Here is a 14969-nt window from a genome sequence, read left to right on the forward strand (position 1 = left end):
GAGCCCTTGGAGATTGCTCTCAAGTCTGGCCCATTGCTGGAGGTGGTATCTAGCAGGTACTGTGCCTCCCACAAAATATTCTTCAGGAAAAAAAAGTAAGCATCCTGCCTGCTTCAGTCCTTCTGAGCACGTCACTCCGTTGCTATGTTCTCTACACTGGGTGCCACTGGTTGCCAACACCATTTCAACACTTAAGTCTTCCCTCTGTGAAGACAGCTACCTGGCTTAGCTAAAATAACGCAACCAGATAAACAGAATAACCCTTGTGAGCTGCTAAGGAAGCAGACAGAACAGATGGGAAATGGCTTTCTTACCCCATGGAAGTCAGGGGGATTTCTGAGTTTTTCATATCCTGCACTGAGGAAAGAGGACCTTTCAAGGGTTTTTCTGAAAAATAAGGTATCTCTGCCCACTGCAGAAAAGCTGCTAATCCACTGGCCCAGACACTTGCCTAGAGCTGTGGAGCAGCCAAAAAGTGTTCTCACTTTCCTTAATTCAGAGCAGAGAGCTGAAATCCCTCTCCCACGTAATCACAGAGCATCAGCTATTCCGGGCAAATTTGTGCCTGTTCCATATCCATCAGTTCCCTTCCCCCCCTTCTCTGAATTCCTATCTGGGTATGAGCAATCTTTCCTGTCCAAAACAGTACATTTTTTGTAGAACACATAGGTTTCAAAAATTTGCATTTTCCAACAGCAACAGCTTCAGCAGAACATGTGTCACTGGCTGTGCAGGTGCTGCAGCCCTTCCTCTTCCCCACGGCTGCTGCTGAGCAGTAAAATACGCTACTGGAGGAATTTCTAGAGATGCCTCTTACTGTGGTTGCAACTAAGAGCAAAACTCACTGGGAAATCCTGACCTGAATATATGCAGCCCAGTTTAACCAAATACCGGTCTTGCCTTTTAACAGTGAGAAGAAAAGCTTCCTCCTTTTCTTTTTTTTTTTTTCCCACCTTTGGGTTTTTTTGGTGCTTTTAATGATTCTCAGAACATAAAGACACCCCGTAGCTGGACCCCACGTGAAAACCTAAAGACTCTCCCTTCAGCATCTGACTCTTTAATGCTATGGCATTCAAGTGCAAGTTAAATATAAGTTGAAATAACTGACTGCAGGAATGGAAAAAGGTTGGAGAAGGAGGCTTAAGGTTTAAAATAAAAACAACTAAAAGGCATAGGGAAAAGAAAATTGGCCACATTTGTTTGAAATAATTACCTAAATAAGCAATAACTGCAAGTGCCAAAACCCTATAAGAATATGGGTAGGCAATAACAGCTATGTGGAAGTCAACAGAGAGTGATGCATCAAAGGTAAGAGGGCAGACACGGGGATGCTGTTTGCGGCACAGTAAGGACAACAAGCCTGTTCCTCAAATAGCAAAGGACAGCTCCCAACATGACCATTATTACCACCTGCACAATTGCTGTTGTGCCAACAGTAAATCAGCTGGCAGCAACTGATAAATGAACATTCACTGCAGCAAATGACAATACAAGCGAAGCTGGACTCCCACCTCCATCACCTGAAGGTTGCTTCGGATAAGTTGTAGCTTTGCAGAGACTTGCACTTCCTTCCGTGCACTCTCCTTCTCTCACCTCTATGCTCTTGGAAACAAAAACCGTGAGGTGTTTGTATGAATTGGCAGGCTGCCTAGCCACCCTTGTCAAAATGGCTTGGCAAATTTGAGCTGAGCACCGGATGCTTGCACAGGGACTGCTTCTACTTAATGAGTCCACTTGATACCCCAGGCATACAATTTCCCTGCACTCTTGGTTTAACTGAAGGACCAGGAACATTCTGTATTTTGATAACAGTAAATCACCAACAGACTCCACATGCAATACCTCAACATTGTAAAAATTTGGAACATTGACATTCATGATGAAAAAAAACCCCCATGCAGTTTTAATGAGGGAATGAGCAAAAGGGAGCTCAACAGTGCTGAGGAACAGCCTTGTGCCATAGGTTAATTTACTGCAAGATCTTACTTGCTGTGCGACTAAAGTTGTCCCATCATTGATTCCTGGTCTCAGCTCAGCTTTTAATGAAACCCAGTAAACCTTGCTCGCTCAATCTTGCACTGAGGTAGACTGGCCTAGCACATTACAAGTAATTTATTTTTCAAAATCTGCAGCAAGTCATTGGATTCCCCCCATCTTTTGCCCACAAGAGCAGTATGTCATAGCTAGTGAAGCAGAGTCTTTCACAGTCCTAAGTACTGTGACACAGATAAATCTCTCAGACAACAGGACAGTGAGGGTGAAAGCAGATGCCCCTGATGCCTTTCCCTTGCTAAACTTTTCTTTCTTCTCCTTCCCAGCTCCTCATTCCAGCCTGATCTGATTTCACTTGGGACCTAGGATCTGTTCCTGAGAGCTTTGCTCCAGGCAGAAACAGCAAACCAGTGTGATACAGGGAACACTGGACTTCCTTCTTCCCTTCTTTGCCTTAACACATCCGTGAGGTGGTGCAAAAATTCCCCTGCCTTCCTGGCAGCTACGTCTGATACAGAGCTCTACTCCAGGACAGGCTGCCCGCAGACCTCCCTGTAGCTGGGCAGGTCTCCTAGTGCAAGGAGGAGACAGGTATAGTGGGGCTTGGCTTCTGCCCTGCTGCCCAAACCTGGACACGAGGTACTGCAAGAGCATTAAGCCCCACATCATCATCATCCCTGCATAGCTGGGTTTCACATAGATGCAGAACAGCAGTGCTGCCAAGAGGCCTGTATGCCAGATATCATGTGGGCATATGCCTGGCAAGTGGCTGGGCCAGGGGCATAGCTTCTCACCCAGAAACCTGCCGATGCTCTGCCACTTCTCACCTTCCCCAGCAGCGACTAGCACTCCCAAGCTCTGCAGGCAAAGCTGCCCCATGGGTGCTCCCTCACCTGCTTCAGGGGCAAAATGCTTAATGAGCTGAAGCTGCTCAAAGCTGCTGCCCAGCAGGCACACACCTGGCAGCTCCCAGCAACAGGGGCCAGAGCATCCATGGTGGCTAAAATGCCTGGGCCCACTGGGTGGAGGAGAGTGGCTTTTCCATTGGCAGTTCGGACTGAATGAGGACAGTGGCTGAATGCCAAGTGGAAAGCTCTGGGCTGTGTGTTTTGGTATTTGACCAGCTCAACCCTCTGCGCAGCTCTTTAATACCACCTGCTGTGCTGAACAGCCTGGTCCTGCACCAGTGCTCTAGGAAGCGCATCAAAATCCATCATCTCATTGGCACTGGTTAGCACCAAGCAGGATTATGGAGCATTTTTCTCAACCGGCTAACCACTAACAACAACTAAAATGATTTGTGAAACTGGACATTTGTACTGTGAAACAGTACATTTTTTTATGCAGCATCTTGTTAGTCAACATGGTCTTTAAGTATGTTAGGGATTGGACAACTTGTTGCCAACAGCACAGACCAGCCAGATTTGACCTACAGCATAGTTTGTCAGGCTAACATAAAAAGCTGGTCTGCCTTTCTGTATGAAAAAAAAAAAAAAAGCACTATGAATAGTTCTGTATTGCACAGCAAGGTTTTGGTAGCAGGGGGCTACAGGGGCAGCTCCTGTGAGAAGCTGCTAGAAGCTTCCCCCATGTCCGACAGAGCCAATGCCAGATAGAGCCAATGGTCCTATAGGACCACCTGCAATCTCAGGTGGTGGACAAAAAGCTGATCACCACGGCAGGTTTTCACTCTGCAGCTGAGGTGGGTAGCCATGGCTTCCTTTACATTCAGCAGACACACACATTTTCAGGACTTGACTCACTTTGCTATTTTGGGTATCTACTCCAAGGAGATGAAATGCAACCTAGATCCCATCCTTCTCCAATAGCCAGAGAAGGACCTTTGACTACTTCAGATGCAGATAGCTACAGTTACTTAAACTGATCCCACCCTGGACATCATTAAGTGCCCAGCTTCAAAACTCAGACACACAAAATATGCCAGTAAACTAACGGGCAAGCCCAAGCTGTCAGGCCAGAGATGACACTTCCCACATAAAGGAGTTTGGTTTTGAAGTCACCTTAGATAAAAAGTAGAAAAAGGAAGGAAGTGCATGGCTGTGCAACCTCACTGGTTGCCTGGGATGGTATGCACTACTGCAGGCAATGTTGCTGTGATCTCTGGCCCTGTTGTCCTCTGCCATCCAGTGAATGAAGTCACTCAGGCATTGGTTTGTCAAAATTTTGCTGTCAGACAGCCCAAGGCTCACATTCAGTAAGATTAGAAAACCTGTGCTTTCCTATTCCCCCCTTCCCAAAAGCAGCTGTGTTGAAAGAAAGGATTGGTACTGAATATCTGTGGTGAAAATTTAAAATCTGTCCTCATGGATACACTAAATTGTTCCAATTTTTTGTTCTAGCAGTCAGCAGTTTTTATTTCTTTTTTTTTTTTTTTTACAGACGAGATAAACCTTTTCACAAGGAAAAACAAAAATGTTCAAAAAACCTGATGTAATTTCCATAAAAAACACTACAAAAACTCCACTAAATATCCAAAATTTTAATCTTGGAACAATGACCTTTTTAAAGAGATTTTAAAGATTTGAGTGTACATATTCACAAAAGCAACAAACTAAGGCATATTCTCCATAGCCATGTTTATAAATTAAAGACTTTGAAAAGTCATGTGACTTAATCTCATTTAAACCTTGTCAAGATACAGGCAGTACAAATTTTAAAATGTTTGACTTACTTTTAAATGTAGTGGACTGTTGGTTTATACAATTATCATGAGTATGAGCTAGATTAATTTCAAATCACTGAAACAAATACTTTAGTAAGAGCATGAAGCTTAAACATTATTTTAAAGTGCTCATTAGAAACCCAACATTTCAATTATAATTAAGAAATGTTAAAAGATATTACATTCCTTACATGTTGAGTCTGAAAGTACAGTATGTACACAATCTACAGTTTTGTCTTTATAAATAGGAAATAATTTACCATGTATCTCAAACATGACTAGTAGCTGAAGGGAAGCTGAAAGACTATTTTGATTTGGCCAGAAAAAGTTAAAAACCAGAACAGTCATCCCATACATACAACTATCGGAATTTTGTATCCCAAGCGCTGCCATTTTGGCCCATCTCCCTGACTAATTCTCTTACACCCACTCATGAAGCATCTGTCAGTATGTTGCCAGTAGAGAATTACAGCATCTCTCTTGTAACGGAATTGCTTGGGTCTCTAGAACTGGCAAGGCTGCTGCTAAGAGAAAACGTAATGAGGCGTAAGTCCCTTAATAAAACACAAGAATTATGTGCTGCAATGTATTACACTTTGCAGAGATAAAAGAACTCTGAACTAGACTGTCACACAATAAAAATTTGGACGTTCTTTATGTTAGCTGTTGAATCAACTGTAGTACTCATAAAAAAATAAGACAAAACTAATTCAAAGGCATCTGTGACAAATTTAAAAGCCTACATCAGCTTTCTTGTAAACCTAAAACCAATCTTGTAAAAATCTTGTAAAACCCTACCCAGTTTCCTTCAATCCAGAGCCACAGTATGTTTGCTAGTCAAGTCTCCTGTCCTGACAGGAGCTAAACAAACCTCTCCATCTCACTAGCAGTCCTCTGTGATTTTGACCTAACAGTTTTGCAGCATGTGGTATTACCCTGTGCGCAGGTTAAGTGCGTTTCACACAGGACTAATACCAGGTACTTGTGAAATGTTAGTATTGTACGTCATTGCACTCCCCACAGCGTGCATGCTTTTCAACAATCCCCCTTAAAGTACAACATGGCAAGTTTTTAAAAATACAAACAACCTTAAAACACAAGACCCAGGAGTGTTCATGAAAGCACAATAAAAAATATTTAACCTTCTCTCATTGCTTTTCATTTCTCAGCTGCCATGAAGGGCAACATTTCATTTTTTTCTGAGTCTTTTCACCAATTTTGCAACTGGACTTTGTAATTTTCAGACAGATATAAGAGTATACCCACTCACATACAGTTACATGATTACAGTAAAATCAAAAGCCACAACATAAAGTAATGGTGAACATTCCATAAGTGGAATTGTAACTTTTGGTCAACATTTCTGCTAGGCTAAAGGCAAAAATATGCTGTACAAGATCATGTTAACATCTGCAGGAATAAGCCTCTTCTTTACTTTAGCCTCATCTTAGTGTGTGGTCAGCCTGAACTATGCAATTTCTTAAAAGAATGGGTAGGTAGATTGTTAAGCTATTATTTCTTCCCTGCTTGTACCCATTAGCAGATTCTTCCCTTGCAAAACAACATTCATGTAAAAAAATTTACTGTGGTGCTCAGAAGAGTTGAAGGCAAACACGTGTATGGGCAACAAAACCTGTCAAGGTGACAAACGATTCAATGGACTGCCTTCTTCTCCACCTGCAGCAAGCTTGAGCGTTGTTAGCTTTCGAGGGGGATGCTGAGGACTCTTACGAAGGTTGTCGTCCATCTGCAGAGAAATAATGAGAGCCGGATCTGGCAAACAGTAGAATATAGATTATACAATTAGTCTATTTGTCAGGGCTGCCATCATTAATGCTGGTTTGGGCTATTTTTTACCCTGTTATTTCAGGCCCAGCCAAAACTGATGCCTTAGTTCCTTTCTGCTCCCAAATATATTCTTGTGTTAGAGCTGCTATTCATTCCATTAGCATATGGTGTATCAAACCCAGGGCAAATAGGTGTGCTTCTGGTCAAATAATTTCATCAAAATTACTGAAGAAAGCAACATTGCTACTGTTTTCTAAGAGGTCAAAATTTCAATTTTGTATGATAGCCTAACGCTGCTAGAAAGCAGATCAAAAGTCAAACTGCTAACATCAATGGATGCTTTTGCATGTTCAGCAGCTTGCAAGAACAAATGTTTTTCAAGTTAGGAACATTCTGGAGGCACTGGGTGAATTATAGATTAGTTACATAAGACCTTTTCAAAGACAGGTTAAAATCAATCTCTGAATATAAAGATTTTACATTTTTATAGGAAATGAATGTAATGCCCTGTGCATAAAGTGGTATCAAAAAGAGCCTAATTACTACAGGATAAACAGAATCACAGAAGACAGCACAGGGGAGATCTTCAGAGGTTGCCTAGTCCATCCCATTTCCTCAAGGTAGGATCAGCTTTACCTACATCACACCTGACAAATGTCTGCGTAACCCATTCTTTAAAACTTCCACAGTCATACTTCAATACCACAAAGAGGAGATACAATCAATACCTAATGCTACAGAAGCTGATGGTAGTTAATGACCTATTTCATACACTGATCCTTTTCAGGAAGAAACGTTTTCTATCCTTCTAGTTAGAGTGTTCTGTCTGCATCAGAAGACTAATTCACAAGTATTTTTCACATAAGTTGTATAGCTTTTGGTAAATGCTGAGTGACAGCCTTAGAAACAGAGAATATAAAGAAATACAAGCTAGATGTAGAACAAGCAGGAGAAAGAGTGACTATAGGTTAGTGACTACAGCATTCAGCTGGGAGCAAGGAGAGCTGGCGATCGGTCTTAACTTGCAGGACGATTTCTGAGTTTTGATCAATATATTTGCCTCCTCCTTTGCTGTAATGTACACTTGCAGAAAGACACTCTTCTTTTGTTTGTACACGCACTTACAATCAAAAGAACGTTGTCTTGCAATAAAAATCCTTTTTAACTACAAGGCTTCATTAATTCTTCTTTTCAAATGACATAATATTCTTCCTGTCTCTATACACAAAGTAACTCACTAGAAAAGAAACAATTAAAATAAAATGTCCATTGTACAGTTGCAGTTGCCATGCAAGAGTATCTGTGAACAAGTAACCACAATGAAGCAGGAAAATTAGAGACTGAAGCAAAAATAACCTTTTCAATCAAGTTGGATTCCTTATTTACAAGCTGTGTGAGTTTCTGCAGATTAGCATCTGCTGTATCCTGTCCAGCCGGAGAATGGCCTGGAGAGTGAAGGTAGAAAGATGAGGAGTGACAAGGTATTTACAAAAGCTTTTAAATCCTTAAAAAATAAACCCGCATTGGAGAGAAAGTTCATGCAGTATTTTTATTGTAAGAATTTAAGAGGAAAAGCCATTCTATGTGAGAAAAACAGAAGTACTAAGCATAAGCCATAGCACAGATACAGGTGCATTTTGCCAATGCTTGACAGAGTCTAAAACTGAGTATTAACCCTTGCTTTTAATTTTCAATCCTTTCCGCACAACTTTGGAAATTTCTCTACCTCATTTCCTCACAGAAGCTCTAGCATAAAATCTAATTCTGCCTTGGTTCACAGATGGAATCCTGGAGTCCCAATCCAAACAAGACTATACATGACAAAAAGGGGAGAAGAAACACAGCTTACCTGAGAGAGTTAACCTGAAGTAGCAAGTTAAAATATCATCACAGAATCGACACAGATTGGGAAGCTGTTTCAAATGCTCTTGTAATTGTACTCTGGGGAAGCACACTTTATAAATCGGTGCAAGGAAACCAAACACAAAGGCATCCAAGGTGGTAGGCCTGAAAAGAGTGACAAACAAAACAAAAAAACCAAAGTGACTAAGGTAAGACATGAAGACCTCTACAATGTAACCGTTTTCTGTGTGTGTCAAACACAACTCATGACAGAACACAGTCAGCTCTTCTGGCATTCGATCTTTTCATATCGATCTAGTAAATACTTTGTACAGACTATCTACTGATTTCAGCACCTCTGAACTAGAGACATGCTGGCAAGCTGAAACAGTAACTTCAGCATTAAAATCCAGTCATGCTGTCACGTGCACTGATATAAAGCCACTCTAAAACACACTAGTGGCATCACAAAAGTCAAGCTGTATGCCAGGGGACCAGGATCCTCTCTCATGAAGTGGTCCGACTTCAGTGGATAAAGGAACAAATCATCCTTTTTAGGACCTGTTGGTACCATGATGTTGGCAGTATCTGCTCCCTGCTGTGTACATACCACAGGAATAGGAGTGTTCCCAGACCTACACCCTCTTCCCGTGAAGGCAGTGGTAACACCTCAGGCTTAAAGCATTTTTTCTACATGCAAGCACAGGAGGTGACATTCGGTGGCTAGAAAAGCATTCTCTAGTGCTACACTAACTCATCAAGCACCCCACGTTTTCTTAGCAGCTGTGGGCAGCATCTGCCTCTCTGTGGAAAAATGCAGGATAAGGGAGACACCACATTGCCTTAGTCCAAAGATCTCATTTGTGCCCTGTTTGCTCATTCAGATTTACCTGAAAAGCAGAGTGTGAGACATGAAACTACTGTGCAGCACTTTTAATGTTCTGGCAGGTTAAAAAAAAAAAAAAAGTTTAAGTGTTCACAGAGTCATGTGGTACCTGTTTTATTAATAAGTAATTTAAAAAAAAAAAAAAAAATCACACTCACGTATCTCCAAAGAAAAACTGAGATGTTCCCAATCTCTTCGACAGGAGATTTAGGCACTCCTTGGCATCCCTGTATATCTGATGAAACACAAGACTGTCTAAGAGCCCTAGGTGTAGCAAGGCTAGTATACACAGCATCGTTCATCATTTGACAGTATGCTAGACTGTTTCAGTTCTTGTCTTTGACAGCACCAACTTACAAATTCTTTACTACACAACACATACCTGTGCTTCCACTTCAGTGAGACTGTAGAGTGGAGGCCCCCCCCTGGTCAGCAAGATCCTGTTCAGTGCTTCCCTGGACATCTTTCCAGGCAGATACAAACTCAGTGGGAAGGCAATCCTTGAGGCAAACCATGGCTTTGTCACGCTGCAGTAGTTTTCAGCCTCAACCCAGAAAGTGTGCAGCTGTATCAACACAAAGAAAAATATGACTGGAATTTCAGTAAAAATAGTAGACAACTCTTAAAAGTTTGATGTGTAAGATCTCATGTCAAAGCAGAAGCACCAGGAATTATTGTCATTTAAGGCAATCAGGTCCATAAAGGATTATACTAATCCTTTGAGTGTAGAAGTATATAATTAAGGCAACAGCTACCTTCCACCTAAAGAAAAACAAAGATATTACATAGACCTATATACACGTGCATAAAATTACATGCACACTCATGTTTATCTATGTGTGTGTATATATATAGATATACACACTCATACACACACACATTGTACATAGAAAATACATTACCAAAAAAGTTGCTGGTGTACAGGATCAGGTTTGAACTTTCTAGGTTTTGGGGTTTTTTTAAAGTGTACATAAATCTTATAATAAAAGATATTATGAAATATTGAATTTGAAACCTTGTAGGTCAGCTGAAGAGGCTAGCCTATGATATCATCTGGTCAGAATATTTTTTCCTGTATAAACTGAAGCCAAAGTCATTCAAGGGATCCAATGTCTGGGGACTTTTATAGCTCTAATGTACGTACACTAAATTGGTGAGGGCATCTGGCCATGTTATTTAGAACTGAAAAATGAAACTACTGATGGGTATTTTCTCAAGAGTTCTATAACTGAACAGTTTAAAAGAATTCCACAGTTGTGCAACCCATGTCAGACATACCACATCTTACTCAAAGCTTTTTCAAAAGAATCAAATGCAACAAAAAACAGCCCCAATAAGCTGTTTTCAGGATACTGTTTCCCAAAAAGCATCTAAAAGACAATAGGTGCCCTTCTAAAATGTCTTTCATAAATTCTTTATTATTATTATTTCACACCCTACAAACACACACGTCTTTCCTTCTCAAAAGCTGCTAGGCAGTATTTCCAAAATTGGACTAACAAAGCAAATACATTCCAGCCAGGACTATGGCTGAGAGATTTTAATGTCTCTCACATTGGGCACCTCTTGTAGCATTCACTTCCAAAAATTCTGGCCATTATAAAGTATTTCTCAATACTTACCAGAGCAGGAAGCAGCTTCTCTTCAAGTAGTGCAATATATGCCAGTGTATCAGCTCCTTGTTTTGCAGACAATTCATAATCAGCATTATATTTCTACAAATTAAAAAAAAAAAAAACCATACTACAAACACTGTTACACAGAACTTTCCAAAAAGATGATCAATGCGACCTGAAGCTGCTTCGAAGTTAACAGCTATCAAGCCAGTAAATACAACAACATTTTTCGGGACAGAAAAAACACGCTCACTAGAATTTCTTTACTTCTTCAGGCCAACTATGTTAAACGTCCTTGCATCTCCCTCTTCCACTTCCCCATTCTTAGATTTTGGGGCCCTCCCAGCTCCAAAATAACTCTTGTGTCTCCTTCCCACTGCTTTCCAAACAACTGTTCAATGATACAGAGGCAATTTTTCAGTATTTAGGGATGTAGCAAACCTCTGGGAAGTCCCCATCTTTATTTTTGAAGAAGGATCTGACACTTAAGTTGGTGTAAGTGTACAAAAAGGCAAGCATTCCCATCTTTTGCTTTTAAGTACTATTCTAAAAGTTTAGAAATTGGATGCTGACAATATAAGGGACTAAATGCACAGCTAAATTAGCGCAGTTACAGCTGACTGAGCTTTTAATTCTGACACTGGATCCTTTTACGGTATGTTAAAAGGGCTGGTAAGTTTTTTGGGGTGAGAGGAGATTCGTTTCATTAATTTAGAAACAAAGGGTCAGTACTGATCCTTATACATCTGAAAAGCAAGCATATTATTGTTATACTTAAACTCAAAGAGGGATTTTTTCTCCCAACATTAAGGAATCTTTGGTATTCAAATGGCTATGAAACTTATGAATTTTAAAACAACTGTCTAAAATCCCATTTCAAATGCGCACTTTTCAAATTCTGTTTTTCTCCCCCCAAAGATGTAAAGTTTCACTAACATGGCATTCATCAGACAATCTTCTTGACTAGGCAGGAACTGAATTACTAATGTAAAAGCAGAAAAGTGGGCTGGAGGACCAGCTTAGAAATAAAAAGATGATACCATGCTTTATTAGACATCTTTATACTTTGTGAAAAGCAGAAATTGTATAGCTTTATTCTTTGTGAATAAAACATTAAGAGATCTGCAAAAGGCAAGCAAGAGTTGACTACGCAATAACATGATGTGCATCAAGAAATACTTGCAGACATTTTTATGCTACAAGCTATAGAAAAACTACATAGATTAAAAAACAACGCTGTATGTATTATCCTTCCAAAAAAGAGCACTGGGAGATGATTACCCATTTGAGCAGTTAAAACCACACTTCCCAAACTGTAATATCCTAGGTCTGCAAAGCCATAACGATGTTAAAAGCATTACAATTAAGAGCAGGGTGCTCAGTGAGAAACTGCTCAGTTAAGGCCAGTTTGTTGTCCTTTTCAATGAACAGTTTTCTCGTGCCGATTTTTAAATCTTTCACACAACTAACAATCAAACTTTCAAACAGCAATCTGCTATCCACCATTTTGCAATTCTCAAGCATATATGAAAAACAGGAAAGCACTGGGTCCGAAATGAGTACCAGGTTTTCGGAAGCCTGTATCAACATATACAGGGGACATGCAGAGTCACTACAAGGCAGAGAAAACAAATCTTTTGAAAGAAACCTACCTGCCTTCTTAAGAAGTTTAGTATTTTTGCTGGCTGAGAAATAACAATGTCTTCTGATATCAGAACTGGTACATCTCCTAGAAGGCATAAATAATACAGACAACAATTTATATGGATGAGTTTTAACATAACTAGAAAGCAATCAGTCACTTCACCTACTTTCCTTTTCTCCATAGCATGCTCTGATCTTTCAACAAGTATGCATAAACTAAGCTTTACACAGCAGGGGAGTTCCACCAAGGTCACAAATACATTTAGTGTATTGTGGCCTTCACTAATAACAATACATAAAAAAGGGCCCACATCAAATCAGACTGAAGTCAATGTCTTCTGCTAGATATCTGATACTTCGAGAACCATGCTACTTGTCTGGATTTCAGATGTTCATCGTAAGCCAAAAATTCCAACCCAGTCCAACTGCCCTCTCAACTCATTCACCTCTGGGCCTCTTCTTCCTGCTATTCCCATTTTTTGCTGCCCTTCCCCTCCAAATCCATTTTAACCACCTGTTTTCTCTAGCCTTGCTACAACCACTGCCCAAGCTACCACTGCATAATCACGACCTATTCCAGAACCAAGTATTTCCCTTCTGCCAGAAGCTACTGGTCAGCCTTTACTCATCAGATTGCAGAATCAAAGACTGTACAGTGTAAAATCTCTGTAACAGGGGCTATCTTATAGCACATTCACAACATAACTGCCACAATGAGTCTAACATGACTGTGCTGCTAAATACTACTAAAATATCAATTATCAGCAACACTTACTATTTGGATTTTTTTTTAATGCATTTTATGTATTTTGGCTATGAAGAAAGCCACTGAACTTTTGGCAAGTACACTCAGCTAGTTCCTGGTATTTTCTGCTAACAAAAAAAAAACCACTGAAAAGCAAGAGTCAAAGGGGCAACTTCTGCATGGATACTTTAATGCCTAAACTGATGATGCGGTAAGTGTAAATGACAGAGTCCTTTAACCCTGCAGAGATTTTACCTCTCTGGAATACACCAAAACAATTACTTAAATGCTGAGCAAACAGATAAGCAATGAGTAGAAGTATCCAACAGGAAGTCCTCTCTGATACCTTATCTTCAACTTCTCTGGCAACTAGGTTGTTAGTCACTTTTTCTGAGTCAACCTCTCTAGCTCAGCACAGTACTAAACATACCAGCCGGTGCAAGTTACACTCTTTGAGGCTCACGTTCTACTTCCAACTGTACCAGCCCATTAAATTATGTATAATTAAAGAACACTATTTCCATACACAAGTCTAGTTACTATTATTATAAATATGCAAAGTGCAAAAAGCTTAAAAATTTGCTTTCACTACACCATCAATTTAGACTACCTGACAGAAACAGGCATGTACTTGGCACCACTGCTCTGCTGACTGTCCGCTGCTTCACCCACACTCATTTTAATAAAGTGCCCTTTGAGGCACTTTATTTATGTCTTCCATTATTTTATTGCCACAAATTCATCATACTTGATCCTGTAAAGTCATTTATCAACATATTGTGAAGCAGGTACCCTTCACTGGGGGGGGGGGGGTTACACTCATTAACACAAAACCAAAGCATACGTAGAAACAATACAGAAACTGGAACCCGCATTTATGACGTGGCTATGATTAAAATAATAAAAACCACAAAGATGGTACCTTTTGGAGCTCTCCAAGAGTTATTTATAGTATTCACTGTCAGGGGAGCACCAGAAAATTTGGCATAAGCCTGCAATAAAGATTGCGAGGAAGAAAAATCCAGACGTTATGTGTAAGAGAAGTGTAAGATAGCACTTGAACAGCTGTTTTAAACACCGTTTCTAGGAAATGCCGCCTGTTAAGGCCGGGGCCAGGCGGCCCCCGGGAAGGTACGACGCCCTCTGAAAGGGCAGCAGCCCTGCCCGCGGCTCCGCGGGGGAGGTCGCAACGCTCCGCGGCGAGGCGGCTCCCTGTGGGGAATGAGCCGGCGACCGCGCCGCGTCGCGCCGCCCCGCCAGGCCCCGCCGCGGGCCCAACCGCCGTCGCCTCCCACCCCCGGCCGACCACGGCGGCAGCAGCGGGCCCCTCGCCCAGCACAGGCCCGGCCTCAGGGCGACAAAGGCGGGCTCGCCCCTCGGCGGCGGCAGCGCCTCTCCCGGGGGGGGAGAGCCCCACGGACACCCGTGCCGGCGGCAGGCAAGCCCCAGGGCGCCGTGCCTCCCTCCTGCCCTCCCTTCCTCCCGGGGCGGGTGCCGGCCGCCGGCCATTACCATGACGGTTAGAGACTCCGGGTGCAGGGACGGCAGCCCCCAATCGCCTCCCCAGCAGCTCAGCTCCATGGGAGCCGCCATCTTGCCCGCCGTCCGCGCCGGACCGGGAATCGCAGCGCTGCTGCCCTCTCATGGCGGCGCCCGAGAGCCGCCGGCCGCGCCTCGGGGAGGGAGAAGGCGGCGGAGGGCGTACGCGCCTGAGGGGCCGCCGCCGTCCCCCGGGGCCGTGTGGCCGAGAGGCGGCGGGGGCGGGGGGGGTCC

At 42.0% G+C, this 14969-nt stretch overlaps 1 protein-coding gene across 4 annotated transcripts; it reads right to left on the bottom strand.

Moving 5' to 3' along the window:
* Positions 1-4477: 4477 nt before the first annotated feature.
* On the bottom strand, positions 4478-14911 carry MTX3 (metaxin 3). Of its 4 annotated transcripts, none has more exons than XM_052778112.1 (9): positions 14709-14911; positions 14119-14188; positions 12460-12536; positions 10814-10906; positions 9574-9756; positions 9350-9426; positions 8313-8470; positions 7820-7908; positions 4478-6448 (listed from the first exon to the last, which is right to left on the bottom strand). In XM_052778112.1, the coding sequence occupies exons 1-9, from the start codon at positions 14787-14789 to the stop codon at positions 6374-6376; spliced, it is 903 nt and encodes a 300-aa protein (XP_052634072.1). In that variant the 5' UTR covers positions 14790-14911; the 3' UTR covers positions 4478-6373. The 4 variants fall into 4 exon arrangements, with proteins under 4 accessions (XP_052634072.1, XP_052634071.1, XP_052634075.1 ...); XM_052778111.1 differs by having other exon boundaries at positions 4478-6422; positions 14709-14909; XM_052778115.1 differs by lacking the exon at positions 7820-7908 and having other exon boundaries at positions 4478-6422; positions 14709-14910.
* Positions 14912-14969: the final 58 nt, after the last annotated feature.

This window comes from Harpia harpyja, chromosome Z (assembly GCF_026419915.1).
Source record: "Harpia harpyja isolate bHarHar1 chromosome Z, bHarHar1 primary haplotype, whole genome shotgun sequence".
Taxonomy (NCBI): Eukaryota; Metazoa; Chordata; class Aves; order Accipitriformes; family Accipitridae; genus Harpia; species Harpia harpyja.